Source organism: Emys orbicularis, chromosome 1 (assembly GCF_028017835.1).
Source record: "Emys orbicularis isolate rEmyOrb1 chromosome 1, rEmyOrb1.hap1, whole genome shotgun sequence".
NCBI classification, from domain to species: Eukaryota; Metazoa; Chordata; order Testudines; family Emydidae; genus Emys; species Emys orbicularis.
The window spans coordinates 109153728-109177563 of NC_088683.1; the positions used below are offsets into that span (position 1 = coordinate 109153728).

General features: G+C 46.1%; 1 protein-coding gene across 1 annotated transcript in view; it reads left to right on the top strand.

Moving 5' to 3' along the window:
* The window catches only part of TMEM178B (transmembrane protein 178B), a 316692-nt gene that overhangs the window by 275107 nt on the left and 17749 nt on the right, over window positions 1-23836 (top strand). Inside the window, exon 3 of the mRNA XM_065423855.1 lies at window positions 6402-6539. Within this exon, the coding sequence (XP_065279927.1) occupies window positions 6402-6539 (138 nt within the window). The remainder of the gene's footprint in view (window positions 1-6401; window positions 6540-23836) is intronic.

Genomic DNA, 23836 nt, shown 5'->3' on the forward strand with positions numbered 1-23836 from the left:
ACCACTGATGCGGCAGCCACTTATAGGCAGAGGTACCGCAAATATAAAAGGAGTGGCCATTCCCTACCAAGCCATTATAACCGCTACTCCACTTATTTGCTTGTCTGGCATTCAACGATCCGAGCCAGGCGGTAGAGTTGGATTTGCCTTTAACATAGACAGGGATGGAAGTGTCACTGTCAAGGGATAAATAATACTGACAGGTGCTATTCCCAGCAAACCAGGTGTGATTGCTGGACTTAAACTGTCGATAGCACACCAAACCAGGGGCCACTGGCCGCAACCTAATAGGGGAAGGGATATACGTTGAGTTGGCCTGCGGCTTCCAGGGGTCGTCCCTTAACGCATACTGGGACTCAATGGTACAATTCTGTGACAAGGGGGTACCTGAGACATTTTCCCCCTACTGAACCATCCCCAACAGATATCTGACCAATTCTGGGGAACTACCCTCCAGGGTAACCCTGCAGCATGGTGCGGGATTTGGGAGCATACCCAGCAGTTGGAGAGGTTAAACTCTTGGGCAAAGCAAACCTTCAGGGACTCATATGTATTTGTCTCTAAGGTAGTAGGGATTCCTTTCCATCCCGCATGTGCCTGGGGGGAAACGGGAGTTAACAAGAGGAGTGTCTCTATGGCAAAGAGCACCACTGTGGCAGACCCTAGACCTGAACCCATATTGGGCAGGTGACCCTAAGGCCTAACAATCACAATTCCCCAAATACCCACAAAATAACAATTACCAATAGCAAGCAGATTAAAAACAACAGGGACCAGGCCACCAGATTAGGCCGGCCCTGTGAAAATAAACACAACCAACGCTCAGAGGTCTCGCGGGGAGTGCGCTGTGACTGTCCAAAGAGAGCACAGGGCATTCCCAGCAGACACTATTGTCGCCTGAATAACAGCTTAAGTCCCAGATCGTCGCTGGCAGTCTTCTCTGCAGGCTGGACGGTCCACCGTTCAGGAGCAGGCACCGCTTTCAGGCGAGAGTGATGAATCCAGTTCTTGTGTCCCTCAACCTTTGCCGCTGTATGGGAGACCAGCAGGACGGTGTGAGGTCCCTTCCACTTCTCTTGGAGAGGCTCGTCCTTCCAGGTCCGAACGAGTACGGAGTCACCTGGCTGCAAGGAGTGGATCGGGGCATCCAGCGGGAGAGGCTGCAAATCTTTGGTATACCTGTGGAGAGAACAAAGAACAGCAGACAGAGAGCACATGTACTGAGATAAGAAACCACACCCCATTTCCCACTCCCCTGCCAGAACCGGTGTACCATTCATAGGCCATGCCCTTCCAAACATAATCTCGAAGGGACTGAGCCCTAACCTGCCCTTAGGGAGAGCGCGAATGCGGAGCAAAACAAGGGGCAAAGCATCAGGCCACTTAAGGGAAGCCTCTTGGCAAACCTTTGAGAGGTGCCGCTTAAGAGTCTGATTTGTATGCTCCACTACCCCACTGGCCTGCGGTCGCCATGGCGTGTGAAGCTTCAAGGGGATCTGTAGGGCATCCGATATCTTCTGAACGACTTGGGATGTGAAGTGTGTTCCATTGCCAGAGTCCATCCACTGGGAGAGCAATCTGAGCCTTACTCTGTGCTACTCGATATCCTCGGAGTCCAACAAAGTTCAGGAGACTCACAGTGGCTTTAAGGCAAGAGGTTAGACTCACAGCAGCAATTAACAAGTCATCCACATATTGCAGGAGGAGGACTTTGTCCTCGTTGTCCCACTCCTCCAAGTCTCTAGCCAGGGCCTGGCTAAAAAGGGTGGGGGAATTTTTAAATCCCTGGGCCAGCACTGTCCAGCAAAACTGCTTTCTAACCCTCCTTCTGTCCTCCCACTCGAAGGAGAAAATCTCCTGTGACTGGGGGTCAACCGGAATCGTGAAGAAGGCATCCTTTAAATCCAGGACTGAAAAATATGGGTGTACTGCCCCCCTATAGAGGCCAACAATGTATACGGATTTGGAACAAGGGGGTGTAGAGTCTTAACCCGCTCATTAACTGCCCTCAGGTCCTGGACCAGCCGATATGTACCATTGGGCTTTTGTACAGGCAAGATAGGAGTGTTCCAAGCTGACTGGCATTCTCGAAGTACCCCGCACTTTAGGAACTGGTCTATAGTTTCCTGCAGTCCCTCTCTGGCTTCCCTTTTGATTGGATACTGCTTGATTCGCACTGGACCTTTTCCTGGCAAAAGCTGAACAATAATAGGAGTATGATGGGCTGCCTTTCCTGGGATCCCTGATGCCCATACCAGAGGAAAAACCCATTTCTCCCACTGACTCCACTCTGGGGCTTGCATAGCTGAGGGCTCAATTGCAAGTGTCATTATCCAGGCATTCTCTGGGGGTAAGGTGAGGCTTATTTCATCTTGAGTGAAATGCAGGGTGGCACCTAAGCGACAAAGCAGATCCCGTCCCAATAGAGGCGTTGGACAATCGGGGAGGTAAACCAGTTTGTGAGATAGAGTTCTGTTCCCCAAAGCACATTCCGCTGGGGCATATACTGGGCACTTAGTTCCTTTCCCTGTTGCTCCCACCACAGTGAGGGAATCTGCCACAGGCAGCTGAAGGGGTTGGTTTACAGCAGTTCGTGCAGCTCCAGAGTCTATTAAAAAGTCTATGTCTGAATCTCCCACCCGCATTTTTACTCGGGGTTCCGGGGGCAGGATAGTCCGTCTCCCCTGACACCCCTATTCTTGATCCTCTGCTGCCATCATAGGGGTACCTTCCCTTTCAGGGCACTCATTTTTCCAATGTCCCTCCTTTCGGCATATGGCACACTGATTGCGACCCAGACGCCTTTCTTGTAAGCCAGGGCGCCCACGCCCACGTCCTCTCGTTCCCCGGCCCCTTCCACCTTCCTGAAATCTTCCCCTGCCACCAGCCTGTACTGCTGCAACCATCATTTTCACTTGCCTCTTTTCCTTTTCTCCTTCCCTAAGGCTGTAAGCCCTGTTTGCAGTTTCCAGAATCTGTGCCATTGTCATGCCCATCAAATCCTCCTTTTTCTGCAGTTTCCTTTTAATATCAGGGGCAGCACGGCTGGTAAAGATACCCTTTATAATTGCCTCAGTAGCCTGATCATCGGGGTTTGCATTAGTAGTTTGCCTAATGGTATCCCGAATACGCTGCAGAAAAGCAACCGGACTCTCTTTTGGCTCCTGTACTAGCTCATATGGCTTAGCCCAATTGTTATGTCGGACAGCTGAGTGTCGGAGACCATGTAATAGGAGCTCCTTGTATACAGTGAGAAGGGTAAAATCCGCCGGCACATTGGGATTCCACTGGGGGTCTGCTGTAGGGACCTGAGCTGCAGCAACAGGGACGTTTGCTGCATCTGCCTCATGTCTACGCTGTGCCTCCTCCCGTGCCTTAGACACAACCTGATTTCGCTCCACCTCAGACAGCAGGGTCCGCATAAGGACATTACAGTCATCCCAGTCAGGCTTATGACTAGCCAGACACCCTTCAAAAACCGAGATAAACTTGCTTGGATTCGTAGAGAATTCCCCTGCCTGTGTCTTAAAAGCTGCCAAATCCACTGGGTATAAACCTGCATTGTAGTGGCTGGGCGATTATCTGCTCCAGGACGGGCTATCCGAGTCTCAGTAATCAATGGATAGAATCCCACCGAGGGGGCAATCTCTGGGACCTGAGGGACCCTGTCTTTATATGGTGGGGGTGTTGGAGCCGAAGGGGACACCGACTCTGCCATCACAACCGGGGGAGGGTTCTGGGGACTAACAGTAGTTACTACCGAACCTGTCGGAGTCAAATTACACCTTTGCAAAAGATCTGACCTATTTCTTAACAACATAAACAACTGTACATACATATGTTCATTCCATTTACCCGTTCGCTGACAAAACAAAAGCAATTGAAGGATCGTATTATAATTAAGTGATCCCTCCGGTGGCCACCTTTCCTGGTCCTCTAGCTGATATTGAGGCCAGTCTACTGTACAGAATCTTTTCAGTTTACTTTTAATCAACGGATCCGATCCAAACACTTTCCAGTTCACCAGAATGCATTCTAAGGGTGTACACCTTGCCCTGCCTGCAGTACTCTGCCCCTGCCCCATATTAGGGAGACTCTGGGCATCCCCAAGTCAAAACAGGTAGACACGGGGCGTCCCCAGGTCAAGACAGATAAAGTCCCCACTGGACTGTTCCTACCTTATCCAAGGGTCCGGTTCTGCACCGTCGCCCGCAGCTGTTTCTCCACTAATTGAGCGCGTTGCACCGTTGTACCCTCCGGGGTCGAGCAAACCACGTCTCCGCCGAGGCCCCCGATGAAGTCACCGGTGAGCTCTGGGCGTCGGTCGTCGCCGTAGTCCGTCGGCCTCCAAGAGGGGTCCGGGCAAGGCTAAATTTCAGCCTCGAGCCCACCCAGGGACGCCAAGACTGTTGCTGGCACAGAGGTGCCCGAGGCAAAGCAACAGGGGTTCGTTGCCCGGCGTGCTTCGCGCCAATAAACACATCGGGGTGGAGAAACAATCAAAGGTTTATTTGAGATCTCAAAGTGGTGCAAGGAGACAGGCAAATCTCAAATCGAGCACACAGAACAAAGCAGCTTCTCTCTTCTTATACTTTACAATTAAGCCTCCCCCCTCTCTCCCCCTGCACCCCCCCCCTACTCCCCCTCCCCTTTCTACCGAAGACATGTTTATACATTTAAGCCGTTAAATCATTCTAGGGCTATAAATCTAGCTTGTTAGTAACATTCCTCTAAACAATCATTGGGTCCTATTTACTCTAGTTTACTATGTTTGCATGTTTCCTCCAGCTAGAAACATGCAAACCTCATCATTATTGCTTAGGACCTGGTTATAAGCAAGGTCGTAATAGGTAACTGACTATTTACACATTCCAATTCCTGTCCTTGGCTTTTAAGGCCGCTTAGAGTTAAACATGGAAGAACAGAGTTTAAACATGGAAGAACTCTGGTTCATATATAGGCCTAATGACGCCATCAGCCGTGTATGTGTGCGTGTGTGTGTGTGTGTGTGTAGCTGAAAATAGTCAAGTGTTCATTTTAATGAAAGTGCCCCCACTCTGGATATCTGATCTGAGGGTGTCAAGGAGCTCATTGACTCTAGCAATCCTTGCAGTTTCAGTAGCCATGTAGACGCTACAGCTCCACATTTCACACTGGAAATAGCTGTGAAAATGTTTGATTTTTCTCCTGTGTGCAGGCAGGAGATGGTAGTGCAGCCATCCCTCCCTTTTTGATGAATCCTGCTGTAGGACACAGGAAAATTTTAATTTGAATGTTTTTTCTTCCACTATATTTTGCTTCTATGAAATGCTCATAACTGTTGTGTCGTTTCCTAAAGCAAGCCATAGTGCAGACAGGTTCTGTGCAGGCGTGCATGTAACACACACAGTTGTGCTGATGCACCTCATTCCTAATCTGTAGTGTGTCCAGATGCTTTATTTCCAGGCACCTGCCCTCCCTTAGCTCTGCCACTGCTCTTCACTCCTGACTGTAGCACCAAAACACCTCCCCACCAAAAAGGCATTTGAAATATTCACCATCCAAAGCCAAAGGAGGGAAAAAAGTGTCTGCTCCATGCCACCATCCTTTGTGTATAAGGTACTTATATGGCCCTCATCACCATGGTAGCTGAACACCTCACAGTCTTTAATATATTTATCCTCGCAGCATCCATGTGAGGTAGGGCAGTGTTATTATCCCCTCTTTACAGATGGGAAACTGAGGCCCAGGTGGAGACTACGGGTATGTCTACACTGCACATGCCTTACAGTGGCATGTAGAGAACATACTCTGCCGGCCCTCTTGCATGGGTATAAATAGCAGTGTAGATGGTGAGGCATTGCTTAGGCAAGGTAAGACACACCTGAACCCTGTGGATATGTACCCTGCATGGCTGTCTACATGCCCGAGCAGTGCCTTCCAGATCTACACTGCTATGTTTAGCAGCGTAGAGTCCTACTCCCGGAGCCTTTCCCCGTCACAGGGAAAGTAGTTCCCCACTGCTGGAGCCTTTCCCCACTGCCCTCCCCCTGACGTGTGTAGCTACAAACCACAGTGTGGACTTAGCCTGCTTTTCACTGTGGCACGTAGCTATATATACCCTACACATTGCCGCCAGTGGTGTGTAGTGTAGACATACCTTAAGTGATTTGATCAAGGTCACACAGGAAATCGTTAGCAAAGCAGGAAAAGGAACCCTGGTCTCCCAAGTCCCAAGCTAGCTCCCTCACCACTAGACTGTCCTTCCTCTGCATCATCATGACACAAATCCTCCTGTGCCAACCACTGACAACGCTGTGCAAAAGCAGGTAGATGTTTGGGCTAGAGTTCTTATGAAGATCTGATCAGAATAATTTATCAAATTTCACAAGCATCCTGTTGTTCTCTCTTTCACTTTCCAGACCTGCGTAGGATGACGGCTGGCTTTATGGGCATGGCTGTGGCCATCATCCTCTTTGGATGGATTATCGGGGTGCTGGGGTGCTGCTGGGATCGAGGCCTTATGCAGTATGTAGCAGGGCTTCTCTTCCTCATGGGAGGTAAGGATGTTGTTTTGCAAAGAAATGTCTTCTGCCTTTCTGCATCTTATATATGGTTTCAAGGTTGTTTTAAATGCCGTGGTGTCTGATTTGATTCTGATCTTCCACGCATGTAAATCAGGAGTGACTTAACTGAAGCCAGTGGTGTTTGTGTAAATGAGATCAGAGTCAAGCCCCGCAGGCAGAGCTGGGTGAGTGACTCAGAATAAATAGTTTATTTACCGATTTAGTCCTTTTTTCCACATGTGGTTCTTTGATGATGAGATCACGATTTCAACAGATTTGTTTCTTATTGCTGACTTGTGTCATGTTATGGTGCAGATAGGAGTAAGGAGCACAGACGGACATGTCTGGTGTCAGCAGAGGTAAGTGCTTTAGTAATGATAATCTGGAAATGACACAAATAATCATTCCCCTTCTGGGTATAGTGGGACCAACAACATTAACACTCTCCATGCCAATAGACATGGCAGGGAGGGATAGCTCAGGGGTTTGAGCATTGGCCTGCTAAACTCAGGGTTGTGAGTTCAATCATTGAGGGGGCCATTTAGGGATCTGGGGCAAAAATCTGTCTGGGGATTGGTCCTGCTTTGAGCAGGGGGTTGGACTAGAAACAACTGAGGAGAGTTGGCAGTTTTTCAAAGGGACACTATTAAGGGCCCAAAAGCAAGCTATTCCGCTGAGTAGGAAATGTGGCAAAAGACCTCCTTGGCTTAACCACGAGATCTTGCATGATCTAAAAAATAAAAAGGAGTTATATAAAAAATGGAAAGTAGGACAGATTACAAAGGATGAATATAGGCAAACAACACAGGAATGCAGGGGCAAGATTAGAAAGGCAAAGGCACAAAATGAGCTCAAACTGGTTACATGAATAAAGGGAAACAAGAAGACTTTTTATCAATACATTAGAAGCAAGAGGAAGACCAAGGACAGGGTAGGCCCACTGCTCAGTGAGGAGGGAGATACAGTAACAGGAAACTTGGAAATGGCAGAGATGCTTAATGACTTCTTTGTTTCGGTTTTCACCGAGAAGTCTGAAGGAATGACTAACATAGTGAATGCTAATGGGAAGCGGGTAGGTTTAGAAGATAAAATAAAAAAAGAACAAGTTAAAAATCACTTAGAAAAGTTAGATGCCTGCAAGTCACCAGGGCCTGATGAAATGCATCCTAGAATACTCAAGGAGCTAATAGAGGAGGTATCTGAGCCTCTAGCTATTATCTTTGGAAAATCATGGGACACAGGAGAGATTCCAGAAGACTGGAAGAGGGCAAATATAGTGCCCATCTATAAAAAGGGAAATAAAAACGACCCAGGAAACTACAGACCAGTTAGTTTAAATTCTGTGCCAGGGAAGATAATGGAGCAAGTAATTAAGGAAATCATCTGCAAACACTTGGAAGGTGGTAAGGTGATAGGGAATAGCCAGCATGGATTTGTAAAGAACAAATCATGTCAAACCAATCCGATAGCTTTTTTTGATAGGATAACGAGTCTTGTGGATAAGGGAGAAGCGGTGGATGTGGTATACCTAGACTTTAGTAAGGCATTTGATACGGTCTCGCATGATATTCTTATCGATAAACTAGGCAAATACAACTTAGATGGGGCTACTATAAGTTGGGTGCATAACTGGCTGGATAACCGTACTCAGAGAGTAGTTATTAATGGTTCCCAATCTTGCTGGAAAGGTATAACAAGTGGGGTTCCGCAGGGGTCTGTTTTGGGACCGGCTCTGTTCAATATCTTCATCAACGACTTAGATATTGGCATAGAAAGTACGCTTATTAAGTTTGCAGATGATACCAAACTGGGAGGGATTGCAACTGCTTTGGAAGATAGGGTCATAATTCAAAATGATTGGGACAAATTGGAGAAATGGTCTGAGGTAAACAGGATGAAGTTTAACAAAGACAAATGCAAAATGCTCCACTTAGGAAGGAACAATCAGTTTCACACATACAGAATGGGAAGAGACTGTCTAGGAAGGAGTACGGCAGAAAGGGATCTAGGGGTTATAGTGGACCACAAGCTAAATATGAGTCAACAGTGTGATGCTGTTGCAAAAAAAGCAAACATGATTCTGGGATGCATTAACAGGTGTGTTGTGAGCAAGACACGAGAAGTCATTCTTCCGCTCTACTCTGTGCTGGTTAGGCCTCAGCTGGAGTATTGTGTCCAGTTCTGGGCACTGCATTTCAAGAAAGATGTGGAGAAATTGGAGAGGGTTCAGAGAAGAGCAACAAGAATGATTAAAAGTCTTGAGAACATGATCTATGAAGGAAGGCTGAAAGAATTGGGTTTGTTTAGTTTGGAAAAGAGAAGACTGAGAGGGGACATGATAGCAGTTTTCAGGTATCTAAAAGAGTGTCATAAGAAGGAGGGAGAAAACTTGTTCACCTTAGCCTCTAAGGACAGAACAAACTGCAGCAAGGGAGGTTTAGGTTGGACATTAGGAAAAAGTTCCTAACTGTCAGGGTGGTTAAACACTGGAATAAACTGCCTAGGGAGGTTGTGGAATCTCCATCTCTGCAGATATTTAAGAGTAGGTTAGATAAATGTCTATCCAGGGTGGTCTAGACAGTATTTGGTCCTGCCATGAGGGTAGGGGACTGGACTCGATGACCTCTCGAGGTCTCTTCCAGTCCGAGAATCTATGAACCTCCTGAGGTCCCTTCCAACCCTGACATTCTATGACACAAACTTGTATTCAACAAATGTTCTGTGCAAACACATTTCAGCCTGTGGACGCTTGCAAATTGTTCACTGTGAGGACTCAGTACTAGCAATTTTATGGAAAATAGGTCTGTTGAATTAAGTGGATATGATTTTTTATGAGATTACGAGTTTGGTTGATAAAGGTAACTGTATAGATGTAACATGCTCAGATATCTATAAGAAGTTTGATTTAGTACCCTGGGATAGTCTGATTAAAAATTAACACTATACAAAATCAATGTAGCACAATATTAAATGGATTAAAAACTGGCAAACTGATAGATTTCAAAACAGAGTTGCTAATGGGGAATTATTGCTGACTGGGAGTGTTTCTGTGTAGGTGGCATAAGAATCATTTTTTGCCTCAGTCGTGTTTAATAATTTTATTAGTGATCTGGAAGAAAACAGATCATTACTGATAAAGTTTGCAGATGACACAAAGTTTGGTACAGTGATCAGTAACAATGGGGACAGATCACTTATCCAGAGCAATCTGGATCTCTTAGGACATTCAAACAACAAGCATTTTGATACAGCTAAATGAAAGGTCATACATCTAGGAATAAAGATTATAGGTCATATTTACAGAAGAGAGGACTGAAACCTGGAAAGCAATGATTCTGAAAAGATCATAGTGTATAACCAGCTGAATGAGAGCTTCCAATACAATGCTGCGGCTAAAAGGACTAACACAGTCCTTTGATATATAAATGGGAATATTAAGTCAGAGTAGGGAGGTAGTGTTATCTCTACACACAGTATTAGAGAGACCATTGCTGGAATACTGCATCCAGTTCTGGTGTCCAGGCTTTTAAAAGGATTTTGAAAGATTGGAGAGTGTTCAGAGAAGAGCCACAAGAATGATTTTAGGTCTAGAAAATGTGCCTTATAATGAAAGACTTAAGCTCAATCTATTTAGCCTGTGGAACAGAAGGTTAAGAAGTGACTTGATCATGCTCTAGATTCTAGAATTACCTATACAAGGAGAAGAGATCTCATACTAGCAGGTTCTTTAGCCTGGCAGACAAAGGAAGAACAAGATCTAGTGGATGGAAATTGAAACTAGGCAAATTCAAACTGAAATAAGATGCATTGACTGTTTTATTAAATCTGACAAATAGTGAGGTGGTTGTAATAAAAATGTGTTGGTAAGAGACTGAACTTTTTTTCTGGTCAGTCATAGTTACATGACATGAGTCAGAGTTACAAAAGGTTATTCCCCTGTCATGTGGCATGGGTAAGTAGCCACTGACTCTAGTGGCTACTGTTACATCCTCCCTGACTTTTTTAAAGTCAAAAACAAATGAAATATCACCCCAAAATAGCAACCACAATCTGAAACAATCAATTAATAAAACAGACAAATAGAGACATCTAGGCTGGAGGTCAGAATATTCAATATCGGTCAGTAACTACCATCTCTGAACCTCTGGCTTTCTGATCACATGGTCTCTTCTTGTTCTCATACTAGTGCTTACTGCAGAGGTCAGGTTAGTCACTAAGATGGATCTGCAGCTTGGAGCCTATTTTTTGCTCTTGGTGTTTTTCCACTGACAGTGACTTGATGGGCAGGTATTACTTCTGTCAGCACATGAGCATTGTCAAGTAGCATTCTGGTGGTTGTCCTCAAAAAGCAGACAGTCAGTGTTCTCCATAGTTTTGTTTGGCTGTTCGAAGAACCTGCAGGGCTAAAACCTGGGACCAGGCGGCATCTGGGCCACTGATGCTGCTGCATCACCACGGAAGGGTTAAGCCACGCTCCCATGAGAGGACCCTGTGAAGTTAGGCTTGACAGGCACTACCACCCAGCAGTGGCTGACTGGCAGCCCCTCACAGCCCACTGATTGGTGTCATAACTATAAAGGGAAGGGTAACAGCTCTCCTGTGTACAGTACTATAAAATCCCTCCTGGCCAGAGACTCCAAAATCCTTTGACCTGTAAAGGGTTAAGAAGCTCAGGTAACTTGGCTGACACCTGACCCAAAGGACCAATAAGGAGACAAGATACTTTCAAATCTCGGGGGGGGGGGGGAAGGCTTTTCTTTGTGCTCTTTGTTTTGGGGGTTGTTCGCTCTTGGGACTGAGAGGGACCAGACATCAATCCAGGTCCTCCAAATCTTTCTAAACAAGTCTCCCATATTTCCAACTTGTAAGTAAACAGCCAGGCAAGGCATGTTAGTTTTTATCTTTGTTTTCTCAACTTGTAAATGTACCTTTTACTAGAGTGTTTATCTCTGTTTGCTGTACTTTGAACCTGAGGCTAGAGGGGAATCCTCTGAGCTCTTTAAGTTTGATTACCCTGTAAAGTTATTTTCCATACTGATTTTCCAGAGATGATTTTTACCTTTTTCTTTAATTAAAAGCCTTCTTTTTAAGAACCTGATTGATTTTTCCTTGTTTTAGATCCAAGGGGGTTGGATCTGTATTCACCAGGAGCTGGTGGAAGGAAGGAGGGGGGATGGTTAATTTCTCCTTGTTTTAAGATCCAAGGGGTTTTGATCTGTATTCACCAGGGAATTGGTGAATGTCTCTCAAGGCTACCCAGGGAAGGGAATTAGCTTTGGGATGGTGGCAGCGGACCAGATCTAAGCTGGTAGTTAAGCTTAGAAGTTTTCATGCAGGCCCCCACATTTGTACCCTAAAGTTCAAAGTGGGGAAGCAGCCTTGACATGGTGGCAGAGCGGTGGGAATCATTTTAAACCCAAAAGCCAGTAAGATTTTTTTTTCCTTCTAGCTGCTTGGAAAGCAGAGCTGAAGGTAGATGCATATCTTATCTCTCCTTGCCTGAAGGCAGAGGTGTTAAGTTTTTTTTAACAAGAGTCTTTGTTAAGAGAAGGGTTCAATCATTGAGCAAACAACTGGTAAAAGGAATTTACAAGCTGAATTGTTTTTTTTCTTTCTACCTCCTCGGAAATAGCTAGTTAGAAAGTCTCTATTACCTCAGCAGCAGCCTGAGCTGAGTGCATCCCAGTTTCAGTCAACTGCAGAGGGGTGTGGCCCAGCACAAGAAAACAGGAAAATGACTACCAAAGAAGTAGCTAACAAAATAGAACTGGCCAGACTAGAAGCAGAAGAAAATGAAAAAAAACATCAGAGACAGCTTCAATTAAAAAAACTCGAGAAAGAAGCTGATGAGAGAGCTATGGAGCTGAAAGAAAAAGAGATGGAGGAGAGAGAAAAAGAAAGGAAGCATGAACTGGAAGTAGCAAGGGCTAGGCCGGATACAACAGCCAATCCTAACAACCCCTCTCCAGGTACCACTTCCCATCCCAGAAAATTCCCCACCTACAAGGCAGGTGATGATACTGAGGCCTTCTTAGAAAATTTTGAAAGGGCCTGCCTTGGATACAGCCTCACTACAGACCAGTACATGGTAGAGCTGAGGCCGCAGCTCAGTGGACCCTTAGCAGAGGTGGTGGCTGAAATGCCTAAGGAACACATGAACAGTTATGAACTTTTTAAAAACAAGGCCAGAATCAGAATGGGGCTAACACCTGAGCATGCCCGTCGGCGGTTCAGAGCCCTAAGGTGGAAACCCGATGTGTCATTTACCCGACATGCCTACCACACTGGGAAAAATTGGGATGCCTGGATATCAGGAGCAAATGTTAAATCTACGGAAGAGTTGCCCTTCCTAATGCAAATGGAGCAGTTCTTAGAGGGTGTTCCTGAGGAAATAGAAAGGTACATCCTAGATGGGAAGCCCAAAACTGTAACCGAGGCGGGGGAGATTGGAGCCAAATGGGTGGAGGTGGCAGAAAAGAAAAAAACTAGTAGCAGTTGGAGCGAATATCAGAAGGGGCAACCCGAAACAAAACCTTACCACCGGGGACAACCCAAGGCCCCACCCACATCCCAAGGGAAACCCCAGACGCCTTCTCACCCCACCACACCAGTCTCCACCAACCAACATCGCCCCGGTGATACCTTAGCAGGGCGATGTTTTAAATGTAATGAACTGGGACATATAAAGGCTCACTGCCCCAAGAACCCCAACCGAGTACAGTTCATTACACCCCAATCACACCAAAGATCCCCAGACCCAGATGCCTCTCTCATACCCTCGGAGCAAAGGGAAACCTTGAGAGTGGGCGGAAAGAAGGTTATCGCTTGGAGGGACACTGGGGCACAAGTGTCAACTATCCACCAATCCCTAGTGGACCCCAAACTCATCAACCCGGAGGCTCCAGTGACCATTCAACCCTTCGTGTCACAGTCTGTAACCTTGCCTACAGCCAAGTTGCATGTCCAGTACAAGGGCTGGTCAGGAATGTGGACTTTTGCAGTCTATGACAATTATCCCATCCCCATGCTGCTGGGGGAAGACTTGGACAACCATGTGAAGCTAGCCAAGAGGGTGGGAATAGTCACCCGCAGCCAGGCTAAGCAAGCTTTCACCCCCATCCCTGTTCCTGAGCCGTCCACCAGGGCCCCGTCTGTGTTACCGGAGACCCAAACAAAGGTGGTGGAACCGGATCCCCTGCCAACAACTGCAACAGCCGTAGTGGATCCAATCCCAGAGACCCAGCCAAAGCCAGTCCCAGAACCGGAACTGGCAACGCAACCAGCACCAGAACCATTGCCAGCACTGAGTCCAGCGCTTGCCAACCCGTCTACAACTCCAATGCCAGAGGGCACCAGCGAGCCTGAACTGGCGGAAGCAGCAGATAACCCTACCCAAGAGGCTCAGCCAGAGCCTGAAATACCACATAGTGCACCAGCGGACAGCGGTTCACAGTCAATGGAAACAGCCCCAGCACCTGCATCGCTTCCAGAGGGGCCAAGCCCCAGTCCACAGTCCAAGGAGGAACTGATGTCTCCAGCATCAAGGGAACAGTTCCAGGCCGAGCAGGAAGCAGATGACAGCCTTCAGAAAGCTTGGGCGGCGGCGCGGAGCACCCCACCGCCTCTCAGCTCTTCTAACCGATCCCGGTTTGTTGTAGAACAAGGACTTTTATACAAGGAGACTCTTTCTGGTGGGCACCAGGAAGACTGGCATCCTCAAAGACAGTTGGTAGTTCCCACTAAGTATCGGGTAAAGCTCTTGAGCTTAGCCCATGATCATCCCAGTGGCCATTCCGGGGTGAACAGAACCAAAGACCGGTTGGGGAAGTCCTTCCACTGGGAGGGAATGGGCAAGGACGTTGCTAATTATGTCCGGTCTTGTGAGGTGTGCTAATGAGTGGGAAAGCCCCAAGACCAGGTTAAAGCCCCTTGTGACGTTGTGCAGTCTATATGGTTTTATAAAAACATGATAATAAGTGAATGTAATGTAACTGGGATAGTTTTAGAAAAATATGGTAAAAAGTGAATATAACGTACTGGGATATGCTTCATGCAAAAGGTCTCTTGTAAGGTATCATTACAAAGCTTATAATCTACTGAGTGTGATCATCCGATTTGTATAAATGTACCACTCTTGTATCTAAAACTAGAAATATAAAACATAACTCTGAGGGCCTATTGTAATTATGTAAAGTGTGGGCCATTAATGATGGTTTGGAATCTTGATGACTCCCATTAACAAGGACCATTGTCTGCAGATGACTGTGTTTACCTGTGAGTCTTCCTGTATATGTGTGTGCTGGCAAGTGAGTAATGAAGTCTTGCAGTGACATGTGATCATGTCACCTGAACTGGAATCCATCTTTAACCTGGTGCTTTTCCAGTGAGGGGGGGTGGAAACCCAGAGGGACAAAAGGTTCCCGCCTTATGCAAAAGATATATAAAGGGGTGGAAGAGAACAGAGAGGGAGAGGAGCCATCATGAAGAATCCTCTAGCTACCACCTGAGCTGGAACAAGAGCTGTACCAGGGGAAAGAATTGTGCCCAGGCCTGGAAGGTGTCCAGTCTGAGAAAAAGCTTACTGAAGCATCTCTGAGGGTGAGATTATCTGTATTCAGTTTGATTAGGCATAGATTTGCGCATTTTATTTTATTTTGCTTGGTGACTTACTTTGTTCTGTCTGTTACTACTTGGAACCACTTAAATCCTACTGTCTGTATTTAATAAAATCACTTTTTATTTAGTAATTTACTCAGAGTATGTATTAATACCTGGGGGAGCAAACAGCTGTGAATATCTCTCTATCAGTGTTATAGAGGGCGAACAATTTATGAGTTTGCCCTGCATAAGCTTTATGCAGGGTAAAACGGATTTATCTGGGTTTAGACCCCATTGGGAGTTGGGCATCTGAGTGCTAAAGACAAGCACACTACTGAGAGCTGTTTTCAGGTAAACTTGCAGCTTTGGGACAAGTGATTCAGACCCTGAGTCTTTGTTAAAGCAGACTGGAGTGTCTGGCTCAGCAAGACAGGGTGCTGGAGTCCTGAGCTGGCAGGGAAAACAGAAGCAGGGGTAGTCTTTGCACATCGGGTGGCAGCTCCAAGGGGGTTTCTGTGATCCAACCCGTCACACCCCTCTCCAGCCACTACCCATAATTGAGGTCCCATTTCAGCAAGTAGCTGTGGATATTCTGGGTCCTTTCCCAAAGAAGACACCCAGAGGAAAGCAGTACATACTGACTTTCATGGATTTTGCTACCCGATGGCCGGAAGCAGTACCCTTAAGCAACACCAGGGCTAAAAGTGTGTGCCAGGCATTAGCAGACATTTTTGCCAGGGTAGGGTGGCCCTCCGACATCCTTACAGATTCGGGAACTAATTTCCTGGCAGGGACCATGAAAAACCTGTGGGAAGCTCATGGGGTGAATCACTTGGTTGCCACCCCTTATCACCATCAAACCAATGGCCTGGTGGAGAGGTTTAATGGAACTTTGGGGGCCATGATACGTAAATTCGTAAATGAACACTCCAATGATTGGGACCTAGTGTTGCAGCAGTTGCTTTTTGCCTACAGGGCTGTACCACATCCCAGTTTAGGGTTTTCACCATTTGAACTTGTGTATGGCCGCGAGGTTAAGGGGCCATTACAGTTGGTGAAACAGCAATGGGAGGGGTTTACGCCTTCTCCAGGAACTAATATTCTAGACTTTGTAAGCAACCTACAAAGCACCCTCCGACACTCTTTAGCCCTTGCTAAAGAAAACCTAAAGGATGCTCAAGAAGAGCAAAAGGCCTGGTATGATAAACATTCCAGAGAACGGTCCTTCAAAGTAGGAGACCAAGTCATGGTCTTAAAGGCGCTCCAGGCCCATAAAATGGAAGCGTCGTGGGAAGGACCATTCACGGTCCAGGAGCGCCTAGGAGCTGTTAACTATCTCATAGCCTCCCCCACCTCTCCACGACCCTTGGACGTCTGCAGCGACAGCAGATCAAGGAGCTGTGCACAAGCTTTGCACCAATTTTCTCAGCCACTCCAGGACGGACCGAACAGGCATACCACTCCATTGACACAGGTAATGCTCACCCAATTAGAACCCCACCCTACCGGGAGTCACCTCATGCCCAAACTGCTATACAAAGGGAGATCCAGGACATGCTACAGATGGATATAATCCGCCCCTCTAATAGTGCATGGGCATCTCCAGTGGTTCTAGTTCCCAAACCAGATGGGGAAATACGCTTTTGCGTGGACTACCGTAAGCTAAATGCTGTAACTCGTCCTGACAACTATCCAATGCCACGCACAGCTGAGCTATTGGAGAAATTGGGACATGCCCAATTCATCTCTACTTTAGACTTAACAAAAGGGTACTGGCAAGTACCACTAGATGAACCCGCTAAGGAAAGGTCAGCCTTCGTCACCCAGGCAGGGGTGTATGAATTCAATGTACTCCCTTTCGGGTTGCGAAATGCACCCGCCACCTTCCAAAACTTGTAGATGGTCTCCTAGCGGGATTGGGAGAATCTGCAGTTGCCTACCTCGATGATGTGGCCATTTTTTCTGATTCATGGACAGAACACCTGGAGCACCTGGAAAAAGTCTTCGAGCGCATCCGGCAGGCAGGACTAACTGTTAAGGCTAAAAAGTGTCAAATAGGCCAAAACAGAGTGACTTACCTGGGGCACCAGGTGGGTCAAGGAACTATAAATCCCCTACAGGCCAAAGTGGATGCTATCCAAAAGTGGCCGGTTCTAAAGTCAAAGAAACAGGTCCAATCCTTCTTAGGCTTGGCCGGATATTATAGGCGATTTGTACCACACTACAGCCAAATCGCCGCCCCGCTGACAGACCTAACCAGAAAGAAACAGCCAAATGCAGTTCAGTGGACTGATGAGTGTCAAAAGGCCTTTCACCAGCTTAAGGCGACGCTCATGTCTGACCCTGTGCTAAGGGCCCCAGACTTTGACAAACCGTTCCTAGTAACCACAGATGCATCCAAGCGGGGCGTGGGAGCAGTTTTAATGCAGGAAGGACCGGATCAAGAATTCCATCCTGTCGTGTTTCTCAGCAAGAAACTGTCTGAGAGGGAAAGCCACTGGTCAATCAGCGAAAAGGAATGCTACGCCATTGTGTACGCGCTGGAAAAACTACGCCCATATGTTTGGGGACGGCGTTTCCAACTACAAACAGACCATGCTGCGCTACAGTGGCTTCATACCGCCAAGGGGAATAACAAAAAACTTCTTCGGTGGAGTTTAGCTCTCCAAGATTTTGATTTTGAAATACAACACATTTCGGGAGCTTCTAACAAAGTGGCTGATGCACTCTCCCGGGAAAGTTTCCCAGAGTCAACTGGTTAAAAATTGTTCTTGCAATGAAACATATTGTTAGTTTTTATATAATTAGTAGTATGTCTAAAGGTACATGTGTCTTATTAACTCTGTTTTCTCCTAGAGCTCCAGGAAGAAATCACAGCCAGTGTGGAACCGGACGTCCAACACTATCTGTGATTTGGGGGGCGTGTCATAACTATAAAGGGAAGGGTAACAGCTCTTCTGTGTACAGTACTATAAAATCCCTCCTGGCCAGAAACTCCAAAATCCTTTGACCTGTAAAGGGTTAAGAAGCTCAGGTAACCTGGCTGACACCTGACCCAAAGGACCAATAAGGAGACAAGATACTTTCAAATCTCGGGGGGGGGGAGGCTTTTGTTTGTGCTCTTTGTTTTGGGGGTTGTTTGCTCTTGGGACTGAGAGGGACCAGACATCAATCCAGGTTCTCCAAATCTTTCTAAACAAGTCTCCCATATTTCCAACTTGTAAGTAAACAGCCAGGCAAGGCGTGTTAGTTTTTATCTTTGTTTTCTCAACTTGTAAATGTACCTTTTACTAGAGTGTTTATCTCTGTTTGCTGTACTTTGAACCTGAGGCTAGAGGGGAATCCTCTGAGCTCTTTAAGTTTGATTACCCTGTAAAGTTATTTTCCATACTGATTTTACAGAGATGATTTTTACCTTTTTCTTTAATTAAAAGCCTTCTTTTTAAGAACCTGATTGATTTTTCCTTGTTTTTAGATCCAAGGGGGTTGGAACTGTATTCACCAGGAGTTGGTGGAAGGAAGGAGGGGGGATAGTTAATTTCTCCTTGTTTTAAGATCCAAGGGGGTTGGAACTGTATTCACCAGGAGCTGGTGGAAGGAAGGAGGGGGGATGGTTAATTTCTCCTTGTTTTAAGATCCAAGGGGTTTGGATCTGTATTCACCAGGGAATTGGTGAATGTCTCTCAAGTCTACCCAGGGAAGGGAATTAGCTTTGGGATGGTGGCAGCGGACCAGATCTAAGCTGGTAGTTAAGCTTAGAAGTTTTCATGCAGGCCCCCACATTTGTATCCTAAAGTTCAAAGTGGGGAAGCAGCCTTGACAGGCTGATACCAGTAATTAAATCAGGAAGCCAACATGAGGAGCTATCTGAGCAATGACACAGGCTGACTGCCTGCTTCCGCTCCAGACCCTGCTTCTGACAGATGCTAGACTCTGGCTCTGACCCTGGTTTGTCCTTGACGTCACTATTCAATTACTGTTGGAAACCTAGTGCCTGACCTTGCTGGTATGACTTCCTGGTATCCCGACCTGGCTTGACTCTGACCCTGCTATCTGCCTGTTGCCTGCAACTTGGTGCCTGACCCTGACATCCTGGCATTCTGACCTGGCTTGCTCCTGACCCTGCTACTTGTCTTCTGATCTCAGCAGCTAGCCCATGTGACTGTGCATAGTAAGGACTTGAGGTAGTGTGCTTGATCTAATAAATCAAAAGAATGGCCAAAATGAGTCACTTGTGAATTGTGGGCCATTATCTGTTATTAGCTCATCTGGAATCCCATGACAAGTAAATGGTGATTTACAATGTGTTATTACATTGTTATTCAATGTGTTTTGCAACAAGTTAAAAACATTCACTAATAAGAAGTCATCTTTCCTGTTTAGTTCAAATGTATCTACACCAACAGAGATCAGAAATCTCTCATGGCCTCTGGGGTTATTTTGCAGTCTATTTATTGCAGATTTCACACTTGGATACCTTATCTTTGATGGCAGCATTTGCTTGGTCATAATAGGATTTTTAAGCCTCTCTTTTTACACTTCTAAATACCCAGATGGGCGCTGCGGAATATGTATAGCATTTCTGACCTCATGCTGTTCAATCTGAGAATCTTTTCTTCGATATGTGGCAGAACATTATGCCATCTCTTGTTGTGGCATTGATCATTTTTACCCTAAGCCAGCAGATCATCAACAGTTATTTCCATCCCATACAGAGCCTCAAAGATCTGGGGCATGATGGGAAAAATCCTGGCCCCACTGAAATTAATAGAAAAAATCCCATGGACTTCAGTGGGGCCAGGATTTCACCTTCACGCATGTCAGGGTGCTGAGACAATCCCAAGGGGAATTTGCTTAAACATGTATCTACCAAAAGAAATATGGGAGGCAAAGAGTTTTATACTTTATATATTGACTCAGACCTGCCTTGACTTGCATCAAAACCTAAATATTTAGGGGTCCTCTAGACATGAACTCTTTATCAGTTCTCAGGGGGTAGCACTCATGTTTGGTGGCCTAACTCAAAACTTTTGACTTTGTCCAAATTCTTAACTTGTTTGGCTTTATTATAGTGGCCATCCTGAGCATTCCAGTTAGTTGGTGTCTGTTCACTCAACAGCATCTACTTTTACCATCAGGTCAGGTTCAGCTTTTATTTTCTCTTTCACTGCTAATGAGGTGTTATGTGGTTTGGTGGCGCACTGAGGTCTCTATCAATGTGAACACTTACATTGTCAATGCATCCCACTTCCCTCAACACCTCATCAAGTTATTTAAGAATATATTTTGTGTTCTGGACAGTTAGGATGACCAGATATCCTGATTTTATAGGTACAGTCCTGATATTCGGGGGTTTGTCTTATAAAGGCACCTATTCCCCCCACTCCCATCCCAGTTTTTCACACTTGCTATCTGGTCAACCTATGGACAGTAGAAAAGTTAATCACCCATTTGATCATCTGCATTTGCAGCCTACTCTCTACCCCAGGCATACATGGGGTTTCCTCCTTCACTATTTCAAACTCTGCTGAGTGGTAGTCCTTACACAGATGTGCAAATGTAGCTTTGTCACATAGGTTAATTTGTGCCCACTGTATAAAACTTTTTATTTTTTATTTTTTATTATTTTAATGTCAGTAGTCTCTCTCTCTCTCTCTCTCTCTAGTGTGTGTGTGTGCTAAGTTTGATTACATTGCACTCAGGTCTATTCTGAACTTTACTTTTTTGTTAATTTATTTCCAGTGTCAAAAACAATCTGTTGCAGAACTTTCCTTTGCAAATGTATTAAGAGACCCAACAAAGAACTCTATTATTGTCAACTTCATGATCTTCATCAGAGCTCTGTTCTTCAGCTGTACATTCATGAATGTATTTTGCTTTTGTATTTCTTTGCAATTTGTACTGAGAACAACACACTATTGCAAAATAGTTGTTTTTTATTGCTAGGGCCCTACCAAATTCATGGTCCATTTTGGTCAATTTCATGGTCATAGGATTTTAAAAATCATAAATTTCATGATTTCAGCTATTTAAATCTGAAATTTCATGGTGTTGTAATTGTAGGGGTCCTGACCCAAAAAGGAGTTGTGAGGGGGTCACAAGGTTATTGTAGAGGGGGTTGTGGTACTGCTACCCTTACTGCTGCTGCTGGTGGCCTTCAGAGCGGGGCAGCTGGAGAGCCATGGCTGCTGGCCGGGAGCCCAGCTCTGAAGGCAGAACTGCTGCCAGCAGCAGCTAGGGCCGACGAGATGGGGGGGGGAAGCCGGTACAAATTAACAGGGCCCGGCGGTCCAGAAAGGGGCCCGGGGCCCGCCTCCCCCCCCCCCCCCCCGTCAGCCCTGTTTAGCCGGTCCGCCCTTGCTGGGGGGCCTGAAAAAATTCCAGGCCCGGCTTCCCCGGCTTCCCCCCACCCCTCTTGTCGGCCCTGTTTAGCTGGTCCGCCCTTGCTGGGAGGCCCCCAAAATTTTTTTCACCGGGGCCCAAACCCGCTCTCAGCGGCCCTGGCAGTAGCACAGAAGTAAGAATGGCCTGGTATGGTATTGCCACCCTTCTGTGCTGCTGCCTACAGAGCTGGGCCCTCAGTCAGCAGCCGCCACTCTCCAGTCGCCCAGCTCTGAATGCAGCAGCGCAGAAGTAAAGAATGGCATGGTATGGTATTGCCACCCTTACTTCTGTGCTGCTGCTGGCGGGGTGCTGCCTTCAGAGCTGGGTGCCTGACCAACAGCTGCCACTCTCCGGCCGCCCAGCTCTGAAGGCAGGACAGAAGTATGGGTGGCAATACTGCAACCCCCCTAAAATAACCTTGTGACCCCCCTCCAACTCCACTTTGGGTCAGGATCCCCAATTTGAGAAATGCTGGTCTCCCCCGTGAAATCTGTATAGTATAGGGTAAAAGCACACAAAAGACCAGATTTCACGGTGGGAGACCAGATTTCACGGTCCGTGATGCATGCTTCATGGCCGTGAATTTGGTAGGGGACTATTTATTTCATAACACAGCACCCTTTGTGATGACCACTTTTTCATCATGTTATTACAGTCACTTTTATTGCAAACAAATATGGTCTCTGCCATTTGTTTACCCTTGTAATATCTATTTATGCCTTAATATACACTCTAATTAGAGATGCACTTTTGTTTTTTCACTGTTTGTTAACACTGTCATTGGAGAAGCACAATTTTCACTTGTTTTGCAAATATTCACTATTTATTGCAAAGTCACGTCTAGGTCTTGCAGTAACTTGGCTTTGAGCCAGATATCAGTTTTACCTTCAATAACTCAGTCTATCGTTAGTAAATAGACAAATTATTCCATCTTCTAAATGTCCCTGTTTGCACAATTTAGCTTTAATATGCAGTGTTGTCACAAAATGGTCAGAGGTTTCACCTGGCAGCTTATTCCTTGTCTTTTGCACGTGACATGCCTGGGTGAAACACAGACTTCAGGACATTTTTTAATGGCCTTGTCTAGCAGTTTGGAGTACCTTCTTGCTCCCATTGGAAGGTACTATTGGTCTCCAGGGCTTGTTGGCCTTCCCCATGTAGCAAGTGTGGTGGATTTCTTCCTGTCTAATTTCTCTGTATTAGCACTTGCTTCTAGGAACATGCGGAAGTGCTTCAATCCCTTCCCCCAGTGATATGCCAGTCTGAGGACTTCAGGAGCTCCCACTGGCTCCATCTTCACCACAGATTTAGTTTTCTTCTGACACCACACAGGAGTGCTGCTAAGTGACTCATCCTTACTGTCTGGCCCTAGTCACATGATATGGGTCAGGGTTACAAATGCTTTACATACCCCTTCCCCACATCAGTGATCAATACCCACTCTCCCCTGTGGCTGCTGTTACGGGAGTGATAAGCAGACAAGGAAGATGTGTGACGAAAAAGAAAGTCAAGGATCAGTATGCGGGTTGCCCGCACAATTTGGTGTTTTCTTCCAGATATGCAAAGCAGGGATGTTTGTTAAAGAAAACACCCAACCAGGTATAAGTGTATGAGATTCTCCTCACATCTATTTCTACATTCTGGTCTGGGAAGAGGGTGGGGATGGTGGAAACAACCCTTCTGATGCCCAAAGCAACATCTGAGTAGTGCATGTCCCCCTGTTGCAAGGCACTGACGGGAATACAGTACAGCCATGTGTAGCATGCCAGTGTGCATCAGTGCGAAGTGGCTTCCAAAAAATCACTGGTACTATCCAAGATCTCAGTGAGCAGGATGACGTTGAGGGAAATAAATCACATGGCAAATAGAAATCTCAGGATAAACTGACTCCTGGTATGTGGAGGAGAGAGAGAGAGTGTGGACAATTGCTAACAGTTTAGGTAGGTTTATATATCAGAGCTGTTGTGTGTATCAGTCTGTCTCTTTGCAACACACATGCATATCTTCCTCTAGCTCACCAAGTAGAGGCTTGTCTTCAAGAAGTCCAAGGTTATGTATTGTACTGTCTATGGCTGTGCGGTGCATATCTGCAATTAAATGACAACTGCAGTGTCTGTCTATGCAGCCACAGATGGGTCCTTTGGATCCTAAATTTAACCTACGTTGAAACTTGCATATGATGGTGAAAAATAGGGTCTCTATTCCACTTGTCTGTGGGCTCCATCTCACAAAAATAATTCTACTGCTGATTGATTTGTCAAACAAAATGTAGGGATTTAGTAAAACAAGCATGTGGTAAAGCTCCGTGA